The 22,909-nt window shown below is 38.4% G+C and overlaps 2 protein-coding genes across 2 annotated transcripts; one reads left to right on the top strand and one right to left on the bottom strand.

Moving 5' to 3' along the window:
* Positions 1–346: 346 nt before the first annotated feature.
* Positions 347–11,866, top strand: LOC105043930 (uncharacterized). The gene is made up of 7 exons (XM_010921659.4): positions 347–621; positions 710–811; positions 894–1,008; positions 2,703–2,818; positions 4,156–4,344; positions 6,356–6,498; positions 11,377–11,866. Exons 1-7 carry the CDS (start codon positions 497–499, stop codon positions 11,556–11,558), a joined length of 972 nt encoding a protein of 323 aa, XP_010919961.1. The 5' UTR covers positions 347–496; the 3' UTR covers positions 11,559–11,866.
* Positions 11,867–12,818: 952 nt separating this feature from the next.
* On the bottom strand, positions 12,819–17,623 carry LOC105043932 (cinnamoyl-CoA reductase-like SNL6). The gene is given in 6 exon segments (XM_010921660.4): positions 12,819–13,044; positions 13,141–13,475; positions 15,211–15,359; positions 15,362–15,398; positions 17,078–17,241; positions 17,343–17,623. Coding segments are annotated over 6 exon segments (918 nt in total). The 5' UTR covers positions 17,479–17,623; the 3' UTR covers positions 12,819–12,947.
* Between the last annotated feature and the right edge of the window lie 5,286 nt (positions 17,624–22,909).

The raw sequence follows: 22,909 nt of genomic DNA on the forward strand, positions 1-22,909 counted from the left end.
AATTATTAAATTCAAATATAAATCAAAATAGAAAAGAAAAATACTTGTTCCACTCTTGTATCTCAAGTCTTTAACCGGTTTTTTCTGTGGCGCTGAGGGTACAATGTCCAAACTATCTATGGCCCGTTAGAGCTGATCATGGGCCAGGCCCCGGGTCTAAACTATACTCACTTTAGTCGGGCTTGGGGCGACTTTGTTACGCTTTTGCTTTTACTATGCCCAGGCCCGGCCTTCGGTGCCCAGGACCCAACCCTTGTCATACCTTCTTGGGCAAGGCCCAAGTACTCTCTCCTCGCTTTCTTCCCTTCCAAGTCTTCAGCAGCACATCTTCCTCGCTTGGTGAGAAGTGACCTCACTTGTTTCAACATTTTCTCGCGACCGAAAGAATATATTTGGTTGCTCGTCTCCGAAATTCACTTCCCACTCCCGGCATCGTTGAACGATCGAACCGGAATCAAAAAAAAAAAAAAATCTGCAGAGACAATCGGCGATCGCCATGTGGGTGCAGATCATCTGCGGTATGGTCGTCTACAAGCTTCTCCGGCGAGTCCTCTTCGACGACGATGCCGTCCCGGACGTCGATAGCTCCGATTCGGACGCGAGCTTCGCCGTCGCCAAAAGGTCCCCAAATCCCCATCGCTCTCGCTACTTTTCGAAATCCTAACCCTAACATAGCCGAATAATTCGTTTGATCTTTTATTTCACCCAGGTTGGAGAAGCTTTATGGTGGGAAGACAGTCGTTGGGCTTCGAATTCCCGATCCTGACACCGGCTCCCGGCAGCACATTGATGTAGTTCTTGTCACCAAAAGGTTAGTCCTTGCTCTTTATTGCAATTTATAACTATTAAATTCTTTGGTGGAGAGAGGAAAGGGACTGATTTTATGGTTGCAGGGAAGTGATGGTGGTGGCAGTGAGGAACTTTTTTGGGTTTGTGGAGGTTGGGAAGGATGGGAGCTGGGTTTGTACCGGTAACAAGAAACAGAAGCCGGAAATCCATCCGGATCCTGTACGTGCTACGTGTTCTTGAATTTCTTACCTCATCTGTTATAGTTCTTTGATTCTTGTAACTAATTCTGTTAGATTTTACAAAATTTATGCACCAAACTTTAATGGAAATTGGAATGGATACTTCAAGTATCACGTGACGAGGTGAAGATTTCAGAGGTGTTTGGTTCATGGCCGAAATCGAAATCAAAATCGAAATTAGAATCCACTACGTGATACTTCTTTGCGGTTCGATCATTAAAATGCATCATTCTCCATCTGCAAGAACTACTCACAACTCCTTCTGTACAACTTCCATCTAGGGCTGGAAAAATATGACCTAGCTCACCAATTTGATCCATATTCCACCCGCCATAAATAGGTTTGGCTTTAGGCTAAATGGGTTTGGGTCATAAATAAATCAGCTTATTTAACCCATTTAATATTAGATTGGATTTGGGTTTTAGATATTTGATCTATTTAAACTATTTAATATTTAGGTCAGATTGAGTTAGATAACCTGTTTAAGCCATTTAAAACATATTTTAAATTGTTTAAAACCTGCTTAACCTATTTCTGACTCATTTAACCCGACCTGTTTAACCCATTTAAGCAATTTAATCTAATTTGACCTGTTTAATAAATGGATTAAGCGGGTCAGATTTGGTTACCTGTTTAATAAGCAGATCGGATTTAGATCTGAATTTTTGACCTGTTAATAAACAGGTCGGATTTGGATTGACAGTTTTCTGATCCGACTTATATCGATCCGACCCAATTGCCACCCCTGCTTCCATCTATATTATCTAAACTCATCCTCTCCCTTTTTTTCTAACCTTTTATATAAAACTAAGTTCTATCCTTACTAATTTCTTCTTAGATATTTGTTGAAAGTGCCACTATTGTCTCAGATGCTTTTCTATCTTTTTTCTCTTATCATAATTATAAGGAACTATTTCATAGTTTGAGATTCTTACTATGAAGGGCTACCAACCTGTAATCAATCATCTAGATTAAATGGCATCTTTAGCTTTACCATTTTGACTCTTATCAGATAAATGACATGTATCTAGGATGGTGCACCTACTGTAAAATCTCTGGTTGACTAAATTTCAATTGCTTTTGAAATCCATCTAGATCAAGCTTTATTGCAACCATACTTAATTGAACAACCTTTGTATAATCAGCAATACAGCAATTATTTCCATTTATTTTTTTCATCCTTGTATTATGTGCTTAAAAAAATTGCCGTGTAACTCACTAAATTTATAAAAAAAATCACCAGATAAACAAAATAGCCTTTCTGAAATTTTCAGGCCTTTTAATCAATGGAATGAACATGTTATATTTGTTTCAATCTAAAACTGATAAACTTCAAACCTTGAAAAGCAATATTTGCCATTTCTTAGCTTCTTTTAACACTAAGAATTGAAGAAGAATCAAAATGTTTGTAACATACTTGTTTTTTTTCCTGATGCTTTTCCAAGCTATATATGACTCCCTAAATAATGTAATGTTTTAGTTTCCGCTTGTTCGATCATATGAAACAAAATTATTGAAATGGTAAGAATGTTGCATGCTTCATATGGTCATGGTCAATTTTACATGTTTGTAAGTCTTTCAGGTGTTGGAAATTAGAATACAAATAGCAGTTCTTTGATTAAGCTTTCTTGTTCGCTCCTGTTGAGCTCACTCTAAAGTAACTCTCTACTTCAGATGCTTGAAATCAGCAGACAAGTTGGAATTCTTCAATCGTACTTGGAACAAAGGGGGGCACCTTTGCCCGAGGGGCACATAATTGGCAGAATAGTACTTCCAAATCCAAATTGCAGGTGTGTATGAACATGAATCAACACTACCATTATTATGGAATCGTATTCTGGTCTCACGTGTCCAAATGTATATATATTTTGGAATGGTTCTGCTATCTGAGTAGAGCTGGAATTTTTTACATGATATACTTCGTGAAAAAACATATTTTTAGGTTATATTATGTCCAAATATTCAAAAGTAGTGTAACAACCTATGGTTTTATGGGCATACCTGCAGGACATACTTTTCCATACTAACGAGCTTTCATTGGCTACATGTTCTCAATTTATCAGGCCAAAGTGACCATTAACAACTGTATTTGAGCATTCCCCCCATAACTTTCACAAATATTACAGAAGTGTATTATTGCATATATCTGAAAGGTTCCCCTTTCTCTGCACTTTGATTGTTCAGGCACCTTTTTTCATTCCAAATGTAGTTTTGAGTTTTTGTCTTGCAAGTTCCTATCTGGTAACTTTGACTGTCATTTTAGATTGCAAGGTTCGACCAGTTTTGTGTCTTTTAGGGGAACCATGAGATGTAGGTAAAATGTTTAAAAACCTTGCTAGGCTTGGTGTGATATTGAATGCTTACGATATGAATATGACTTGATGTACACAGTTGTAAATTTTTTAGTAATTGGATCTTTTAGATCTTAGCTTTTTCTAGGTTAGGGGAGGGGGTGTGGAGTGCAGTTGAACTCTTGAAATGTATATGTGCTTGGTGACCAAGCTGCTTGGCTTCTCAATATAGTATGGTTGTATGCTTAGTGACCATTCTTTTGTGGTAAAACATTCATCTGAGAATTTATATTTTTCTTGATAAATATTTCTCAGGCAACATTTAGACAGAAAAATAATTTATCCATATTCTTTTGCACATGGGAAAGTAGTTTCGAAATCTATCACCCATGTTCGTTCACATTCCTACTTTTCTAGATAAGTTACTAAAATTTATTCATATTTTCTATAATATCCTTTATGCTTTTTAGGTTTGGAGAAAGTGGATGATTAAGTTATTGGGCATTGAATGATAGAGGCATTGGAAATGAAGATGGGGCATCTTAAGAATAAAAATAAAAGTCTACTTTACTGGCTGATGGAAAAATTATTTAGCCATCCTTTAGGTAAATAAGATTTTTTTTTTCCATTTCATAGGTCAATAGGAAAGTTGACCAACTTTTCTATGATATTTACCCATCAAAGAACGGGTCTGAGAGAAATAGGACTAAAAATTAAATAAATTTACTTGGCTATACATTTTCTCCATTATTAAGTTAATTATAAGTTAATAGTTTGTGTTATATATTATCCTTTATTTTACTCAAGCTCATGCTTCGAGTTGTGTAATTTTGTAGGCTTGCCTATTCTATTGCTTTTCAACCAGAGGTTATTTCTTTTGAGAAATTAAGAGAGCTCAAGCCAGAATGGAAAGGTGGAGTTTCCAGTTGGATTAAAGATGCTTTTCATGGAAGCAAGAGTGTCATGCAGGATGGGTCATATCAGAAACTTAGTTTTATTCTCGGTACATCACCAATGTGGGATTGGTACATTTCTAACCACATGCCCGATCCATTTCCTGTTTCTGTTAATGTTGTAAAAGGAGCTTGGAGATGCATTTTGCTGGGTATCGTGATGATTATTCTGCTTGTCTCTTGGATTGATGCAATCTAGCTAATTATTTGCTTTAATTGTTCTATTTAATAGTTATATTTCACATTTCAGCTTTAGAATTTATGTCAGTGTGTCAATATGCTATTAGTTCTTCAATACCTCTGACTGCATCTATTCGTCATGAGACATATCCTACCCATGCACAGTTCCTTAATGTGCTTATAGGACATGCGATTAGAAGAAATGTTCAAAGTTTGGGACCTGCCTCGCTTTGAAGACTGCTTCTGCTCCCATGCTAGCATGCCAGTGCATAAAAAAGCGTGCCTGTAGTATTTATGTTAATTTATGAATGTTAGGAATTTCTGAGAGTGTGCAGATTGGAATATCAACTTAAACTGCTGAGACAGAAAGGTCCACCAATCTGATCATTGTCAAAGATGAGGTGTTTAGGGAGTGGAAACTGCAAGCATAAGATATCCAGAAAAAAATGATTAACTAAATCAATAAAAGATACAGGATCAATTCAGACATGCTTCACATGGAAACAACAGTGGTTTACTTAAAATTGCTTCATACCCGTGTATTGTTGTTGCTAGCTCGGTGGTCCAGCAATTAGGTACCCTTCTTCTGAAGAAAATGGGTTGGATTGAATCTTAGTAACGGCTGGATTGTTCTTTTCTTGACAAAGAAGAAAGACTTAAACAAGTAAAGGTATTACTCCACATTGTAGTAGATATATAGGTAATTCGAAGTTTAGATTAGTACTATGAAGTAAATTGGTTATTTATTATTTCACTCACAAGAACATGGTGAACTGCAATGGTAGAATCCCTAGAAATATGTATTGCAAGACTTATTGAGATGAGTTTTCAAAAACTTGAACCCACAGCCACAATATGTCCAAAGCTACATGCCTCTAACTGAAAATGCAATGAGCTTGTTGTAGGAATTTTTCCATCTATGCTAATACTAAAATGAGTTAACATGTGACAAAATGTTTATAACTAAAGATCAATTATAGTAGATTTTTTCCCTTTTTAGATCACCAGCATCATGGTACTCAGAAAGACAGTCTCCTGTGCTTCTTTCATCTAGATAAAGAAGTCAGTTTTGGTAAACGGCAATTTGTAACCTAAATAGGAATCTTCTGCTAAAATTTCTTAGAGGTTTTGATAATCCTATGGTTATTTGTAGCTTATGCTTCTCAAACATTCGCAGATATCTCACCTTATCTCATAAAATTTCAGGCTTTAATATATGTAAGCTTCATTTCTTTCTTGCTCAGCAAATTTTGAGACCAAAGAGAAATCATAACTATGAAACTTATTTTAGAACTGCTTGCAAACAACAAGACATTTAGGATCTCTTGCTTGACTCCTAATCTGATTAAATCTTATTTTATAATATAATTGCATCTGACAACAAAATCCCCACAAGTCATCAATGTATTTAGCGATCAGAGATTGTTCGGCTTTTTTTTTGGGGTTCTAGAGGTCCTTGTCTTCTGATTAATCAAATAAATTTACGTCATTTCCTCAGCAAAAAAATGTTAATCATGGAAGCGTCACAGTGGGACCTGACATTATATTAGAGATCAATATGTTTTTCAGGAATGGCAAGCATCAAAATATCTTATTTGTTGTACTTTCCAAATGGATGGCTGGTCATCAATTACCTAATTTATCGTTCATTTATTATAGTTTACTATATATATTTGTATGGAAAGATAATCCATGCATGTGTTCAGTGTGCTACTGCAGCTGCATTTGTATCTGATGTCGTCATTTGTTTTGAGCATTTGGAAATTTTAAATGTCTCATCTTAGTTCCATTTCTCATCCTGTTGGCATGTAGCTTAACATTATATACATCTGCTTATTTCTATTTGTCAATGCTATGTATGGAGGAAAAAAATTAATTAGATTGTATTCCATGTATTGTGCAGCTTAAGACTTAAAGGTGGCAGAAACATTCTCGGTGAGTTCCTTGAATTCAAAGGAAATCAAGATGACATGCAAGCTTTGAGAAATTTGAAGAGATCAAAAGTTAGTCAATTCATCATCCAAAAGCCAACTATGTTAGGGTTTGGTAATTTCTCAACCATCTTGCTGGCCATTGTATATATATAAAGAACTAGATTATCAGCCAGTTAGGAGGCATAATCTAAACTCGTGTCAAAAATCGGACATACATAAAATTCCCCAAAAAAAAGCGGTAAGAATAAGTCATTAAATTTGCACTACAAGTTGGCGGCATTTCTAGCTATTATGAAAAAATAAATAAATAAATCATCGTGTACCTTCCCCATGCCAACCAGGGCCCAGCAATATGCACATACCATGTTGTACTTATGTCACTTCAAGTGCATTCCCACAAGCATGTTCGTATGTTGGTCAAAAGATACAATTTTTTGTTCAATTTCCTTTTAACTCAGACCAATATTAACTACTTGATATAATGTATATGTGTTAAATGTAAAGTTAATCTTAAACCAATCCAGAGAAATCCAGTGTGATTAATTATTTTCACAATCTTTACTAATTGATTTTCAACATGTGGTAGTGATATGAAACTATTATTACAAGTTATCAATACAGATAAGCTTTAAATTCATAGTTGGAGGTATGAATATGTTTCTCATTTAAAACACCTAATCCGTGCACTCATCAGTATTGTGGGAATTTCATAATATCAGTAGTTCTGTAGCTGACATAGAGCACTGCCATCTACTTAGGTACAGCAACCCTTATTACATGATAGCAACAAATACAGCAGGTTTAGGCTATGCATATCCATTAAGCATATACTAGTCATAAACTTTTGAAACTGTCAACCATAAGAATCATCTGTATCCATGGGATGTTGGTTTTGACTCATCATCAGATACATGGGACGGCAAACCACATGCATATATAGTATTACACAACTATTAGAAAACCATGACGAAATAATGGTAGAAATGTACTCAAAAATTATTGCAATTGTGGGTTGTCACTGTTAACATCTCTCTTTTTACCTAAATCATTCAATGGCCTTTCAAGATAGGTTGTCCTTTGGATACTCCTAGAATGCCTGGAGAACCTGAACCTATTGCACCTCTCATGACATTCTTTCTTCAATTTCTTAGTGCAATTTGATTTTAGAGACAAACATGATTTAATTTTCGAAAAGTACAAAAAAGTTAGATAATATGGGTTTTTTTTGGACAGTAACTTTGGATCTATATAATGACAACTTTGCATTAAACACTTCAATTTGTTACTTGAATTCTAAAGAAAGCAACATCGAGGCCCTGCAGTTGTTGCTAGGCTGGCTTTAGAAGTTGGTTAACATTTAATGTTTAACTTGCTTGGGCCTATGTAACTCATGGAGCTTTGGTTTATCCAGAACAGAACAAGGCTATTCTCATGGGCCTAGTGTTAATCCTGATATATATTGTTGATCCTTTCCTTTTCAGTTTAAGCTTTTCGGTCACTTTGTCACTTGAATTCTAAAGAAAGCAATCTCCAGGCCCTACTGTTGTTGCTAGGCTGGCTTTAGAAGTTGGTTAACATTTAATGTTTAACTTGCTTGGGCCTATGTAACTCAGGGAGCTTTGGTTTATCCAGAACAGGACAAGGCTATTGTCATGGGCCTAGTGTTAATCTTGGTATATATTGTTGATCCTTTCCTTTTCAGTTTAAGCTTTTTGGGTCAATTAGTTCCTAAATATGCTATCAAAGCTCAGATTTGCTGGACGTTGTAAATTCAAATCCTTTACATGCTAATTATTTATTTAATTATCCTTGTTATTGTCTTAACTCATTTCTGTCATTGATCTCCCTCCACATGCATTGTCTGGGTCGCACGTGAGGGTATGTCAAGCATGATGCATTGTTGACCCTTTCCCTATCAGCTCAAGCTTTTGGAGTCAATTGGTTACTTAACACCTATATCAAATATATCATTTAATTGATTGTCATGTATTATTTTCTATCTCCAAAGCATCATTGCTTTCTATTACAGTAAATAATATTTTGTGTCAGTTTGTGTGTCAGGCTAAATTGATAGTACTTAGTGCATTTTAAGCAGCACCAACAATGTCTTTAATGTTGTGTAAGGTAGTATTTTAATTCTGTTAGTTATAAAACATGTTGGAGAATTGAGAATAATATCAGAATCCTAGCACATCATAGTCTTTTTGTGATGCGTATTTCTGCAATATTGTTTAATCCTTTCTCTTAGTGCATGTTTAGCCTTGGCAAGATGTTGTAAGGTACATATACCATGCAGCCTTTGACATGAATGACAATAATATTGTAAACTTTAAGTCTCGTCTTTTGACACCTTAGAGTTCTCATCGGTTCAAGGAATGCTATTTTCACGAGTAGAATACTAGTTAAATGAAATTGTGACTAGGTTGTACAACTTTCAGCAACCCCTACTTTCAGTGCATCTAGCTTTGGCACAAGTTTACAAGGCATGTATAGCACGCAGCCTTTGACCAGAATGGTGATGATATCTGATACTTTTAGCCTTTCCTTTAACACCTTAAGTTTTCAAAGGTTAGAAGAATTAAGGATTTAGATCACAGCGGGACGTTCCGTGGGATATCGGGATAGGGTACCATTCCATGTGTCAGGACGGCCCATCCCGCTAGCATTGCAGTATTCCGATCGGGACGTCTTAGAATATCTTCATCTCAAGTGTCAAGATGGGGTGCGATAGCGGCATGTCCTGTTCCATGAGAAAATCGGGACAGCCCCATCCCACGGGATTTAAAATCTTATAAAGAATGGTTATTTTACAAGCAGAAGACTAGGTAAACAAAATTTTTATTATGTTTCAATAATGTTAATTTCCATCCCTATATTGAATAGTAGTATGCATTCCATTGATCAGAATTGATGATGATATCTGATTCTTTTTGCCACATCTTTAACACCTTAAGTTTTCAGAGGTTTGAAGAATGGTTACTTCACAAGCATAAATGAAATTTTTATAATGTTTCAAGGATGTTAATTTGCATCTGTGTATTGAATGGTAATGCACAGCTGAAAAGAGTTTGATGTGGGATCACACCAAACTTTCTGTGAGCATGTAACATAACGTCATAATCATCTAGCTTTTACTTAACTATTCGGATCGGTTTTATTGTTCCTCATTTGCCAGCTATTCCTATCTAGGGCCACCTTGGGTGTTATTCCAGGTTTCTCCATGTCATTCTTCACAACCTCCATCCATGTCAGTCTAGGTCTCTCTTCTCTTCTTACAAGCTTCAACATAAACTAAAGAATCTTTCCTCATTGGAGTCCCTGCAAATTTTTGCTGTACATATCCATACCATCTCAAGTGGAATGAGGAAAAGGATTCGTGCAGGCAACCCTAACTAGTTTGGAATTGTGACTTAGTCGAGTCGAGTCGTATGTCCATGCTAGCTTGATCATCTTCTATTTCTTTGTCCTTAATTTGTGCAACTCTTGCAACTCCTTTAATATTTTCATTTCTTAATCTATTTTTCTAGTTTAACTACACGTCTATTTTAACATTTGCATTTACATCACTCTAAGCCATACAACATTGTAAGTCTTACCGTTGTTATATAATATTCTTGTTTGAGCATTTAAGGAATGCGTCTATCATATAATATTCTAGATGTACGTCTATTTTTCATCTGACCAACTCTAACTCTATTACATATATTTTCATCCATCCCTCCATTATTTTGTATAATAAATCTGCAATAACAAAATTGTCACTCTATAGTGTCTTATCCATCAATCTCAATTGATATTACATCTTCATTTCATTCTCATTAAATTTGTATTTCATATTACTTTGTCTTCTTTCTGCTAATTTTTAAGCCTTTGCCCTCTTAAATTTTACTTCATGATTCCAATTATTATTTAGTCTAGTTTTATTTTCATCGACCAATATTAAATCATTGACAAATAACATGCACCATTTTCTTGAATATTAGATGTGAGTTCATCCATAATTAATACAAAAAGATATAAATTTAGCATCAATCCTTGATATAAGCCTATTTTGACTGGCAAAACAGTTGTATCCCACACACTTTTTAATACCTCAACATACATGTTCTTAATTATATTAGTATATTGTTTGTGTATATCCTTCCTTACAGTTCTCTTAGCACCCTATCGTAAGCTTCTCTAAATCAATAGAGTATATGCAGACTTTTCTCTTTTTCTGTATTTTTCTATCATTTGTCTAAGCAAAAAGGTAGCCACCATTTTGATCTTTCAGGGACAAGTCCAAATTGGCATAAATTAAATTTAGTAAAAACTTTTTATGGGTAAATGCTCTTAGCTTCTTACATTGGTTATCATGTTAATATCACCATGGATTAGAAATTATGATATGTTGTCTTCTAGATTGAATGGATAAGGTTGCTTTAAGTTTACGGACTTCTGTAGTTACTTTCACATTAACCAAACATAATGTTGAGAAAATCACTTCATGACTCGCTCCCCACTCACACCCCCTCTCTCTCCACCCTCCCCCTGCCACGCCCCTGCTTCTTCTTCTTCTTCTTCTTCTTCTTCTTCTTCTTGCGAGGAGGACAAGAGGAAGCTCTTGCCAGAATTGGGTGAAGGTGAGATTCGAACCTAGTCAGGAGTATCAACACCCAGTGATTTTTATACTAAGATTGTTAGCACCCTTAATCCTTTCATGGCATTCAACGAGAAGTTTGTGTATGTCATAAATAACTGTATCAATGATGATCCAACCACAACCTTAGTCCTTGACATAAGTTGAGGCATCTGTAAAGATGATAACCTTCTGAGAGTTAACTAGAACATTTCATTAGATGAAGCTCATATTATTGATGTCAATGTGCCAATCAAATCACAAATTTAATATAGAGAACAGTTATCGAATTTGAATGGTAGGTTAGGGAGAACAGCAGACCAGTATTATTGTTGCTTTTACCATCTTAGTTATATTGCAATATGAATGCAGGTAGATCAAGAATCCAGATCTTGTATTCACACCGTGATTATCGAAGTGAAGGGGCTTCAGCTTCAGCATGGAATGAGGTTTCAGTGAAGCCAAATACTGAGTTTTTGTTTCAGCCATCAAACTCCAAAAAACCTCTTAAGTTCAAGCTTTCAAGTGCCGTCTCTTTGACACTTGGTGCCTAGTAATAGTGAAATTTCAGGAGTTAGGTTTGAAGAACCCTCATTAACTTCTCAAATCTCTTGGCTTCGGTTGGTTATGTATGTACGTATATCCTGAGAAGCTGTGCAATGCTCCATTTTCTGAGTTTTAAAATGTAAAGACACATCCAGCCTGGTATTCGGCAGATCATTGATCAGATTGGTCAAGCTGTTCTTGTAAGAAAAAAAAAAAAAACAATATTATGTCTATAATTTTTTCACTCTTGTGAGGTGAATATTTTGAAATAATTTCTTTTTCTCGTGTCCCTAATATGAGATGCTATTTCACAATATATTTTGAAGCAGTTCAGGGCACTACTGTTCACAATAATCGTATTAGTCACAGGGGATCCAGTGTGCATGTGGTGTGGTTATTATGGATAAAGAAATGGCTCTCTTCATAATGCTAGTGTCAGATTTTGAGTGTAGGGTAGGTATGGAGTTAAAGACTCTTTAAACTCGTCCTGACCCTTAATTTGTGTAAATCACTCTGTGGGTTGGTATGGAGTCAAGTATTCTTCCATGCTTCTTAAGGTTATCACCCTGAGAATCATTAGACTATTGTGATTTCCTCACTCAATTTTTTTATATCCTGACGATCTCAGCACTTGCAAATAATTACTCATAATATAGGCGTAATGAACAATCACCTAGCTCGTGACCGGTTGAAGGAAGCTGCTGCGAGTTGGGTTCGGCTTTACGAGCCTACTCCATGCTTGATTCCTCTTGGGGCTTCAGTCCTCCAAAATGAATGTCTTTTTCGCATAGCTAGTCTCACAATCACAACCAAAGAGTTGTTGGAATTGCGTGGATCAAGTACCTGCTTTTTGGTTTTTCTTGTGTCAATTACCGGCTCACGTAGACGGAGATGATTGAGATAAGAAAATAGCAAATGCTAGGAGTTATTTTGTTCGCACCCATGCATTTCAGACAAAATAATTATCCGAGTTGCAAATTGTTTCTTATCAAGTTTGGTTACATTTGGTTGCCATATGATAGATGACAATGATCGAACACAGAGAAGACATAAAGGTAAAGATTTCGAACCATTCTCATGTGTTCCGTCGAGAATCATGTCTATTTTTTTTTGGAGAAAAAACATGCTTCAACTACTTATCAAAAAAAAAAAAAAAAACATGCTTCAACAAAGATGCCGCTTGACGCAAGCTTTCTCACACGCCACTATATACAGGCAGCCATCTTTTTGGCCATTTCGAATGCACCGTTTATCCAATCAAATCAACCTTATGCCGCACCATACCTTCTTTTCTTTAATCATCAATAATAATAGTAACAAAATAACCAATTAACGTGATGTCCCCGTCTATTATTAAATGGCCATCTATTAGTAATCACAACTCTTGTATACGGCTCCTATCCGTCCACGTGCCTCCCTGCGGCGAATTCCACCATCAACTTGTTCAACTTCTTGTTCTGGATCCGCTGCTGGATCACCCTCAACTCGTCACCGCTGACAAATAGAATGACAAGTTTTAACAAATATAGTCAACCCTCCGTGATTATTTACGAAAATGCCAGCGACGGTGCAGACGGAGCAAATTAATACCTTGTGGAAGGGCAAGGCGAGGTGGGGGAGAGCATCTGGGCGAGCTTGACGGCGTCGTCGGGGCGACAGACGGCACGGTTGAAGCAGAGGTAACGGCCGTAGGCGGATGGGGTCTCGAAGACGGCGAGGTGGGCGTCGGCGAGTAAGTTGACGTCGACGGTGACGAGGACGCCGTCCTCGTACATCTCCGGGGCGCCCTTGAGGTAGGGGCTGGCCAGCGACGTCCCCGGGCCCACCACCAGCCCAGCGTTGACCGACACCATGTCCACCCCACGGTCCATCGCCAGCGCCCACGCCGTCTTCTCCGCTAGCGTCTTCGCCAGTCCGTGCCACAGCTGCCCAAAATCAAAAGCCCATCGTGATACGGTCGTAAAAAACCGCCAATAGTCGAGGGCATTTAGACATGCTCAGAAGTTAACAAGTAAATTATTATTCCAATTTTTGTTATTCCTAAAACATTAAAAACAAACTATTAATAACCACATTAAATTTTTGAAAACCTCCGAATTGAACGTAACGTATCCAAACGGAGAATATTCCCTGTGGAGAATATAGTGGCAAGCAGACAAACTTGGACACCAATATCACATTCGGATGGCTGGCACGACCTTTATTTTTGCGTACCTTATTTCGGATGCTAGCAGTGAGGCACTACCTTGCAAAGCGTGGTGCAACGCACGAGCTAAGAAACTGGACTCTCGTGACACAACTGACACGAGACACAATTGGGACGAAATCGAATTCTCGCAGGCCTATTTTTAAGTGGCAGCGCAGTTTGTCCATCTCATTCAAAAGCATAGCATGCCATACTAACTTGAAAGCAGGAATTAATCTTATAGTATTAGAGTTGGTGCTTGATTAGAGTGTTATTAAGGTGGTGGACCCGCCTCTCTCTCTGCAAGGAAAAGTTTTTTTTTTTTGGGTGAAACATAAGGAAAAGTTTTTGGATGCTAATTCTGGTACGTAGATGAAACTGTTGATCCTGCATGGATTTGGATTGCATCTTTCGCATGAAAGAATGATGCTCCTTCTTCCACAACATGAGCTATTGGATTGCACAACATCTGCTTTAGGATTTGTGCAGACCGATGGAAGACAGATTGGATTGCTTTAAAATCTATACAAAAAAGGATAAAGACTATTTTAAGTTGGCCTAATGAATCTTTCTCCAGTCCAAGAAAACAGTAGCCAACTTTGAATGTTGAGCAGGTCAATTGTCCAATAAGCCGGTCAGTGTTCAAATTTGAGGTTCGAGTGGAGACAGGGACATTTTCATTTAACTAATATTTCACTCTAGGGATTTAGGGGGTTTCAATGGTTAATGAGTACTTTTCGTTCCTAGATTTGGAGCCCCACCTGCTAGTTAATCAACAGAAGATGTTTCCCTTGCTTGTCTAAAACTGCACTGATAAATTAATAAATTATAAGGAAAGAGACTTCTCGAAGATCCCGGTTAATTTAAGTTCATTATTTTAACTACTAAGAAAGGGTCAATAAGCCATCAAGACCTCAATAATCCTTCATTGGTGGTTTTAGGTAAACTAATTTGCAACACCTATGTTACGCAAGGAGATATATCAACATACAAATGCAACAAGGAAACTGAATCATTATAGAATGCAAATACCAATTCTTAATTTGTATAGTAAATTGTAAGTCAAAACCCTCCCAAATTTTTGTTCTCTCTTACAAGCGATTGGATATAAAGTTGAACGTAAGCTTCTCATTTTTCATGAGACAAGAAGAAGGGATCATCTCACTTTCAAAGACTCTAAATTCTTAAAGCAAACCTAAAACATACTAACTAAACAAATGGAAATGCAAATCTAGTGTGTCACCTCTATTCTTTTTTTGAATGACTCAAGGTTGGATGCATTCTTTGGGATTAGATAGCATTTTAAATCTTATCAAATCCATCTATACCACCTAATATGTCCAAATCCTCAATATATCATTCATGGCTTCCATGACACACTATGTTTGCCCCAATAAGATGTTCCTTAGCCTTCTTTCTAATATTATAAAAATATTAGAAAGGTACAATAAAAGATGGGTAAATCAACATCATACCTTGAATTTTCGACAGAAATTAGGCTCGCTCCAATCCCTCTCATCAAAGTCTGCACCTAATTTGCGATTCTCTTTCCATACAACTGCAGTCACAGAGGATGTGAACACCACCCGTTCTATGGTCTCTGTTTGAGCACAGGCTTCCAAACATTGTGGGCAGCTCTCATCTCCACCTCCACCATGAATTCCTGCAAGAGGCATATAACCACCAGGTTATGTAGAGCCAGTTTGAACATTTAATTGGCACTACTATTAATAGAGACTGGCTAACAAGGGCTGCAATACTTTGGGTAAAGAAAGTTTCTTTTTCTTTTTTTTTTTTTTTTTTTTTTTGGAAAAGTGTGGATAGTAGCGGGAGAACCCAATTACTCACCAATTTTATTCAGAGTAAAAAGTTTAGGAATTTACAAAGAGAGAAAGTTAAAATAATCATCGTGGCAAATGGTTATAAATAATTAGGTGTTCCATCAGATTTCATAATTTTTTCCTCCTTAGCATTTTTTTTTTTTTTTTTGTCATCAATTTCTCACATCCTTTTCCAGTAAAACATTAATGCCTTATATTATGATGAAAGTAACTAGGATCGAGGATTCTCTCCAATTCCAATTTGAATCGGAGAGGGCCTATACGACCATCCATGATTGATGCGAGATAAAGGCTACCAATATGTTGCTCCATATGTATGCAGTGGTAGGCTCCATCAAATCATAGCCATCATGTCAATCACGGATGGTTATGATTGAAAGATTGGCTCTTTCCTATCTAAGTTGAGATTGGAGAGGATCCAAACCCAAACATCTATTATTATCAAAATAAATAAATAAATAAAGCTCCAAGCAGCCATATATACAGCATCAGAATATCTACTATTGTTAATAAAGCGAAGACTTTGGCATGATATAGCACGAGACTAGCAAAAGCCACGCTTCATTGCGCACGGAGGTGGGCGACTGACTAAAGAGCCAAAAAAAAAAAAGTGTCTACAAGTCATTAAAAACCTGTCGGCATTTCATTTGGATCACCACCTGATAAATCCTGCACAAGTTGTACGCTCTTTAAAGACCCCTAGCTGGATACCTTAGACTGGGTCAGCTGCTTCACCTTGTGAACAAAAACTAATCCAGCATGAGACACTTGTCATGGAGATCCTTCGTGTCAAGAGACGTTTGGATTCCTCTGACTGTTTGCTATCACAATGAATTCTTGGAGGCCGGTCGAAAGGGAGTTTTAGCTCCCATGGCGACTCCGGCCATGTGCTAACATTAATACACCGAAAAGGTCCTCCCAAACATTGAAACACCCGTGTCATCTAGAAGCCCAACTCATGACCACTTCCACTCCCCCCCCCCCCCTCTTGCTATCACAATGAATTCTTGGAGGCCGGTCGAAAGGGAGTTTTAGCTCCCATGGCGACTCCGGCCATGTGCTAACATTAATACACACGAAAAGGTCCTGCCAAACATTGAAACACCCGTGTCATCTAGAAGTCCAACTCATGACCACTTCCACTCTGCACCACCCCGCAGCACTTACTTAGGAAGTAATTATAAATTAAGAAAGTGCTTGATTGGAAGGAGTAGAAGTTTGGAATCGAAATCGGAATGAGTGACTCATTCCAACGTTTGGTTGGGAAGAGCTCTATTCTGATTCCGAAGTGAAATAGAAATGGCTCAGAACTCAATCTCTATTTTTTTTATGAATTTAATTTTTCATTTCAATTTTGATTTTGATTCTAATTTCGAACTAAATACTTAGAAGATTTGACTATTTCGATTTTAATTTTAAATTATTTATTTTTCATTCTAATTCTGATTTCGGTTGTAAATCAAATATCCTCTAAAATTAAACGAGCTAGCGAGGGACTCACATCGTAGTTAGATTGATCTTGGGGAGACTCGAACGAGTAGAAAAGGCCGGCGCATCCTTTCATGGCGTCGACGATGCTGTGGTAGTCGAAGGGGTCCGTTCGGAACACCTTGAGCTGCTTGTTATCGCACGACAACCCCTTCAAGCCAAGCAATTCTTCACCACCTGGAGCGCCAATTAATATGGAAGACCCATCGATCGAGTCACCATGACGAGCAACAACCTAAACAAAGCGAAAGAAGAAAAAGAAGGAAAAGAAGTAAAACCATTATTGCAAGTGGCGGCGTGGACGTTGTATCCTCTTTGTAGGAGCCTCTCGACGAGCGACACGCCGAGGCGGCCCGAGGCGTCCATAACGCAGACGGTCTTGGAGCTGTGCTGGAAAGAATTAGCTGGCGCCATTCTAGGAAGATCTTTTGAGAACTTGGAGAGTCTGAGAGAGACGGAGAATGAGGGAGAAAAGAGGAAGAGATGAGAGTTGGAGGAGGGTTAGGAAGGGGGGGAGTTGGGATTTAAAAGGGGATGAGGAGGAGGGAGGGGCGGTGGAGATAGGGGTGGGGAGGGAGCATTCAAAGGGCGTGCGAGGAGACGGGTAGGGGGAGATGGTTGGTAGCTGTGTGGTGAGGTAGAGATGCGGGCACATTGATGAGTGGTTTGGTAGGAAAGCGTGCGTATTGGCTGCCCGCTACCCGGCCCCCACATAACACCCCACCCAACAACTTTAGAGAGAGAGAGAGAGAGAGAGAGAGAGGCACTAAATTTTTTTAGACGACACCTTAAATTATTATAAATAATTTTTGATGAAATTTTCTATAGGAGATATCCATCAAACCAATCTTTCATAGAGCTGCATCCAAGATAATATGGTAAAATTATACCAGCTATGTACCAGACACCATCTATTCAGCTAGTCATGTACGTTAGTGAAGTTCGCTTCTGACATCCACAACTAACAATCTTAATACAGAGGAGTGAGAAAAATTTCTCTCACAATAAAGATCAAAACGTGGCTTAACAAATATAGATTTCGATTAACAGCCTACGAACCTAACTTTCAAATAAAAGAGGTACGAAGGAGACCCTTAGATAAGCAAGAAAAAAAAAAAAGAATGCTTACAAACACATAGGAGCTTTCTAGCTCTGCTGTTATTATCTTTTCTCCATTGTTCTTAAAACTCGGACTCACTTAGGCATTGGAAGATCTCCCATCGGAACATCTCAATGAATGTGAACTTTCTTTGTAGGTATTTCTTGACGTCACGGAACCCGATTGATATCCAGCTCCAGCCACGTCAACACCTCCTCCAAGCCTTGCAGCAATAAAACTTATGGTTCATATAAATTAAAAGATCCTACAATATGAGTCCGTATGAGTTGAGCATAAGTTATGAGCTAGGATCCGTGCAAGCTTTTTTTTTTTAGAGGATACAAACATACATCATACTATTCTAGTACAAGAGCAACCCAAAGAGTCAAAGTACAAAATATTTTTCAGAGTCTAGGGGCAGGTGTCACCTTGACATCAGATCTAGACTCTAGTATGTTAGGTAACAAAGAAGGCAACCTAGTCAGCAGTACTGTTAGTCTCTCGGTAACATACCGAATAATCACTTTAATGGATGGTGAAGAAATTTTTAAATGTCATGGAGAAGCGAGTGAATATCTAGACATTTTATCTTATTCCTGATCCAGCTAATAACTATGGCTTGTCACTCTCAATGAATATCCTCACAGCCCGTAACTCCTGTCTCGTGCAAATAATGCCTGTCCAAGCGGCGAAGCTTAGCATCAAAGATGACTAGATCAAAGAGCTGTGACCCCCCACTCGAGCATCGGGACCTCAGATGACATAATCCGACCCACCTCTGTCATTTTTAATATTGTGGTCGAAATTAACCTTAACAAATCTCGAAAAAGAGGACTATCAGGAAATAAACAGAACCCTCTGGATCGCTGTAGGTGTAGTAAGAGAATCCCAGAAGTTCGAGACGGCAAGGCTCGGACCAAATTTTTTTTTTTTTTAGTAGCACACCAATTGTATATTGGATAGATATTATGTATTTATATAAAATTAAAAAAATTAAATAATAATTTTTGACTATTTTTTTTTTGGATGAGATGATGTATTGTGGCGGAGAAATAGACAAGCCAGTCCATTTCATCGTTTGACAAGTAACTACAATATCTTGTTTGTGAGTGGTGGACTAGGGTCTTTTTTCCATGGTTCGAAAACGACGCGGCACGGCATGCGAAGAGCCGTAGTATTAACTCATTTGACAAGTTAATATGTGGAAGGTCGGAGCTTTAGGTTGGGCGAATTTAGTGCATCCTTAATTTTGTGCTTTATTTGACGTATACTGTGGGCCCAACTCGCCGTGGTTTTGGTGGCATTCCTATGGATCCTTCGTTAATATTTTATTTTATGTTTGTGTTTTTTTGAATGCAGCGAACCTGCTAGAAAAGCATTTTAGAGCTGCCACAAATTACACGGGCCAAGCATGAACCAAACCGTATAGGGCCGTGATGAGTCACAACAGTGTGTCGAACAGCGGCCCAATTGGTTGAACAGTACGGAATCACTGTCCCGTTGTTGACTTGACCAGCATAACGTGCTTGACCCAAGCTCTGAGCTCTACTTACGTTGTCAGCTGTGCTTACATGAGATGCGAGAGAAGAAAGCAAACCGGGTATGCTGTGATTTCCGGTTTAAGTAACCCAGCTGGGGATTCAAATGCCTCCTTATATTTAGAGTATGGTTTCCATTTTATTTTTCTCGTCAAAGAATAATTTTTTTTTTTCGCAACATCAACTATTGGATCATGCAGTAATCACTTCGATATCTATGTAAGCAGATGGAAGAAATAGATTATAGTGCTTTAAAAGTTGTGTAAAACACAATCGGATAGCTGGGGTTGCAAAAGAAGATCAATCAATTTTTTCAGATGAACGATATAACACGAATCTTAGGACTCATTTGATTCATGAAAAATGACGGGGAGAAGAGGTACTTCCTAAAAAAGAGAAATTTTTTTTTTGATTTGATTGGAGTTTTAAGAGGAGAAAAAAATGAAAAAATCTCTTCTCATAGGAAGATACTTCTTATATTTCATGGAAAGTGAAAATCTATGGAAGATATGGATTTTGGGACTTTTCATGAAATGAAAATTGACGACATTTTTTCTTTCTATAAGTGTCCTTTTAAGATCCACAGCTGAGATTTTGCAAGCATAAATAAATGGCTAGGATGAAATATTGAATATTAATATAATGTTAGTATTATTATTATTATATTTATTATATTTTAATATAATTTTAAAATTTATATTAATATAATATTTTTTATTAATATTAATATAATAGTTATATTAATATATTAATATTTATATTAAATTTATAATATATTTATTAAAATATTAGTATTATAATAATACAATAAATTATTATGATCTAATGTTATATTATAATATATTAATATAAATATAATATTATTATTTATATAAAATTTATGAGTAAAAAGATATGGTCTTATATCTATTAAGAATATAATAGATATTCTACACAATTTTTTTAGAAAAATGAATGCTCAATCAAACATAAACCATTTTACAATAAATTATTTTTCTATCATCAATTAAATATTTTAAAATTTTATTTTTTTAAAATAATTTTTGAGAAGTTATTTTTTGAAAAGAAAAATTCTTTCCGTAAACCAAGAGTCCTTAGATACCTATCACTGTCAATCCATTCACTAGTGCAAGAGGAATAAAAGTCAATAAAGAGATAGATAGGCTTAGCTTATAGCCTCTCGTAATAGAAAGCAGGAAAAGGAAACTACAACCAAAGAGCTATTCTGTTATCCTTAAGTTTCACATGAATTTTGTAATTCATCCATAAATTATTTGTAACTAATCCATGAATTCTATACAGTGGGGCTGAGCCTCATCAACTATGTCCAAGAAACCTTCTATAAAAATTAAAAAAAAAAAAAAAAAAAAAAAAAAACGGTCTAAGGAAAGGTACAGCTGTAGCTCCCAGTTCTGATAATATAAGACAGTATCCAGGCCGATGCCGTCCACGTGGAACCAGTACATAATTTGCAGCTTGACTCTGCCCTCGATCAGTATTGTTGTGCGCCTTGAAGGGCTGGAGTTAATAAACCAAAATGTATACGCTTTAATTTTTTAGCATAAATGCTTTGCTTTGCCAGCTAACCTGCGGTCGGCATTCAATCTTACGATCATTTGCCAGTGGGTTGCCTTTAATAAGCGGGTGAAAAGCCCATCCCCTCTGCTGCGCCAATTTAGGACACGGTCCAACTAAGGAAGTAAGAAGGTCCACCCACCGAGCGGTCCTGATCAAAGGAACGATGGTCCCGCACATTAAACGGCTTTCAGGTTCGTATCAGGTTGGGACGGTCGAGAACCCTCCAGTTTGCCAGAAGCTTCCCTTCGTCTCGACGCAGAAGGAAATCCCTGGGCTGAGCTCCCACGGTCCACGACCTTCCCATCAAACGGTACACCGTGTCCGCACGGACAGCTGGGCTCGGAATTAAATGCGGATCGTCCCGGGGCTCCCTCGCCTCAATAAATATTTGTTGACGCGGGCTGGTGTGAGAATGTTCACTAATGTATGACGTAGGAGTTGGAGAGTCGAACACCTCGTCCATTTTTTTTTTTTTTTGGTAGGAACACCTCGTCCATTGGTGTCCATTTCAACTTGTGTGGCTTCGGGTTCATGGAACTGTGCACGATAGGCCACGACTCTTGGTTTTAGTCTCTGTTAGCTTTAAATAAGGTTGGTTGGTTGAGCAAATCATAGAGGACATAGAGCTGAAAAAGAAACATTCCGGCCCAAGCATGACCCGAGTTCAGTCCTCCAATTGGGCCAGTCTGGATCTAAGCCCAAGCTTTTCTTTGGGCTTTGATGCAATTCTTGAGAGGGGAGGAGACTCAGGAGAGAACGTCGGATAAGAAGAGACGGGAGAGAGAGGTAGGGAAGGGGAGAGAAATTGAAAGGGAGTGTTGCGGCCAATCCCTCATCGCCTGATCGCCGGAAACGAGCGCCTGCAAAAGAAAATCCATGCTGACCGGAGGCGACTCCGACGGGGACCCTCCGACGATCAAATCAGAGAGGAGACTAGGCAACAGTAAAAAAAAGGAGACAAGGAGCTCTACGGAGAGAGGGAGAGAGAGAGAGAGAGCCTGAGCCTGGTCCCCCGTCTAGGTATCGTCCGATCCATCGGTTGTCTTTTTATTTGGCATTCGTTCTCGTGCATATACTGATTCTTCTGTCGGCATCGCAGGGACGCCGCCGAGGATGAGGCCGACCGACGTCGAAATCAGACAATATGCGGCGAGAAGAGGCCGGCGTTGGGGGCCGGACCTTCACGGCCGCCGAAGAAACCCTCCACAGCGGCGCCGACCGTCGCAGCGTCGGCAATCGATCAGTCAGAGCCGGTGATTGCACTCTCGGCTCCGACGGTGCAACCGGAGGAGCGGCCGCGGAGGAAGCGGCTGAAGGAACGTCGGCGGCTTCGCCGACAGGAGTGGCGTCGGACGCCGTTCGGGAACCCGAACGTCATCCGACAGCGTCTGTAGCTGCAACGGGGGGTGCTGCGTCAAGCTCGAGCACCCCCCCTTACCCGATCTACGGGCCGGGGCGGCCGATAGGGGGAAAGCCCCGATGGCCCCTGCTGACGACCGAAGGTCGGGGAGCATCGCCGCGTCACTTGGCGCCCAGGTCCCCGAAGGAGCGTCAGCGCTGGCAGACCACAACTTGGCCAGGAGGCTGTGCCAGGGGATCCTTCTCCCAGTCGACGTGGAGGTGCTGAAGT

Source organism: Elaeis guineensis, chromosome 4, assembly GCF_000442705.2.
Source record: "Elaeis guineensis isolate ETL-2024a chromosome 4, EG11, whole genome shotgun sequence".
Taxonomy (NCBI): Eukaryota; Viridiplantae; Streptophyta; class Magnoliopsida; order Arecales; family Arecaceae; genus Elaeis; species Elaeis guineensis.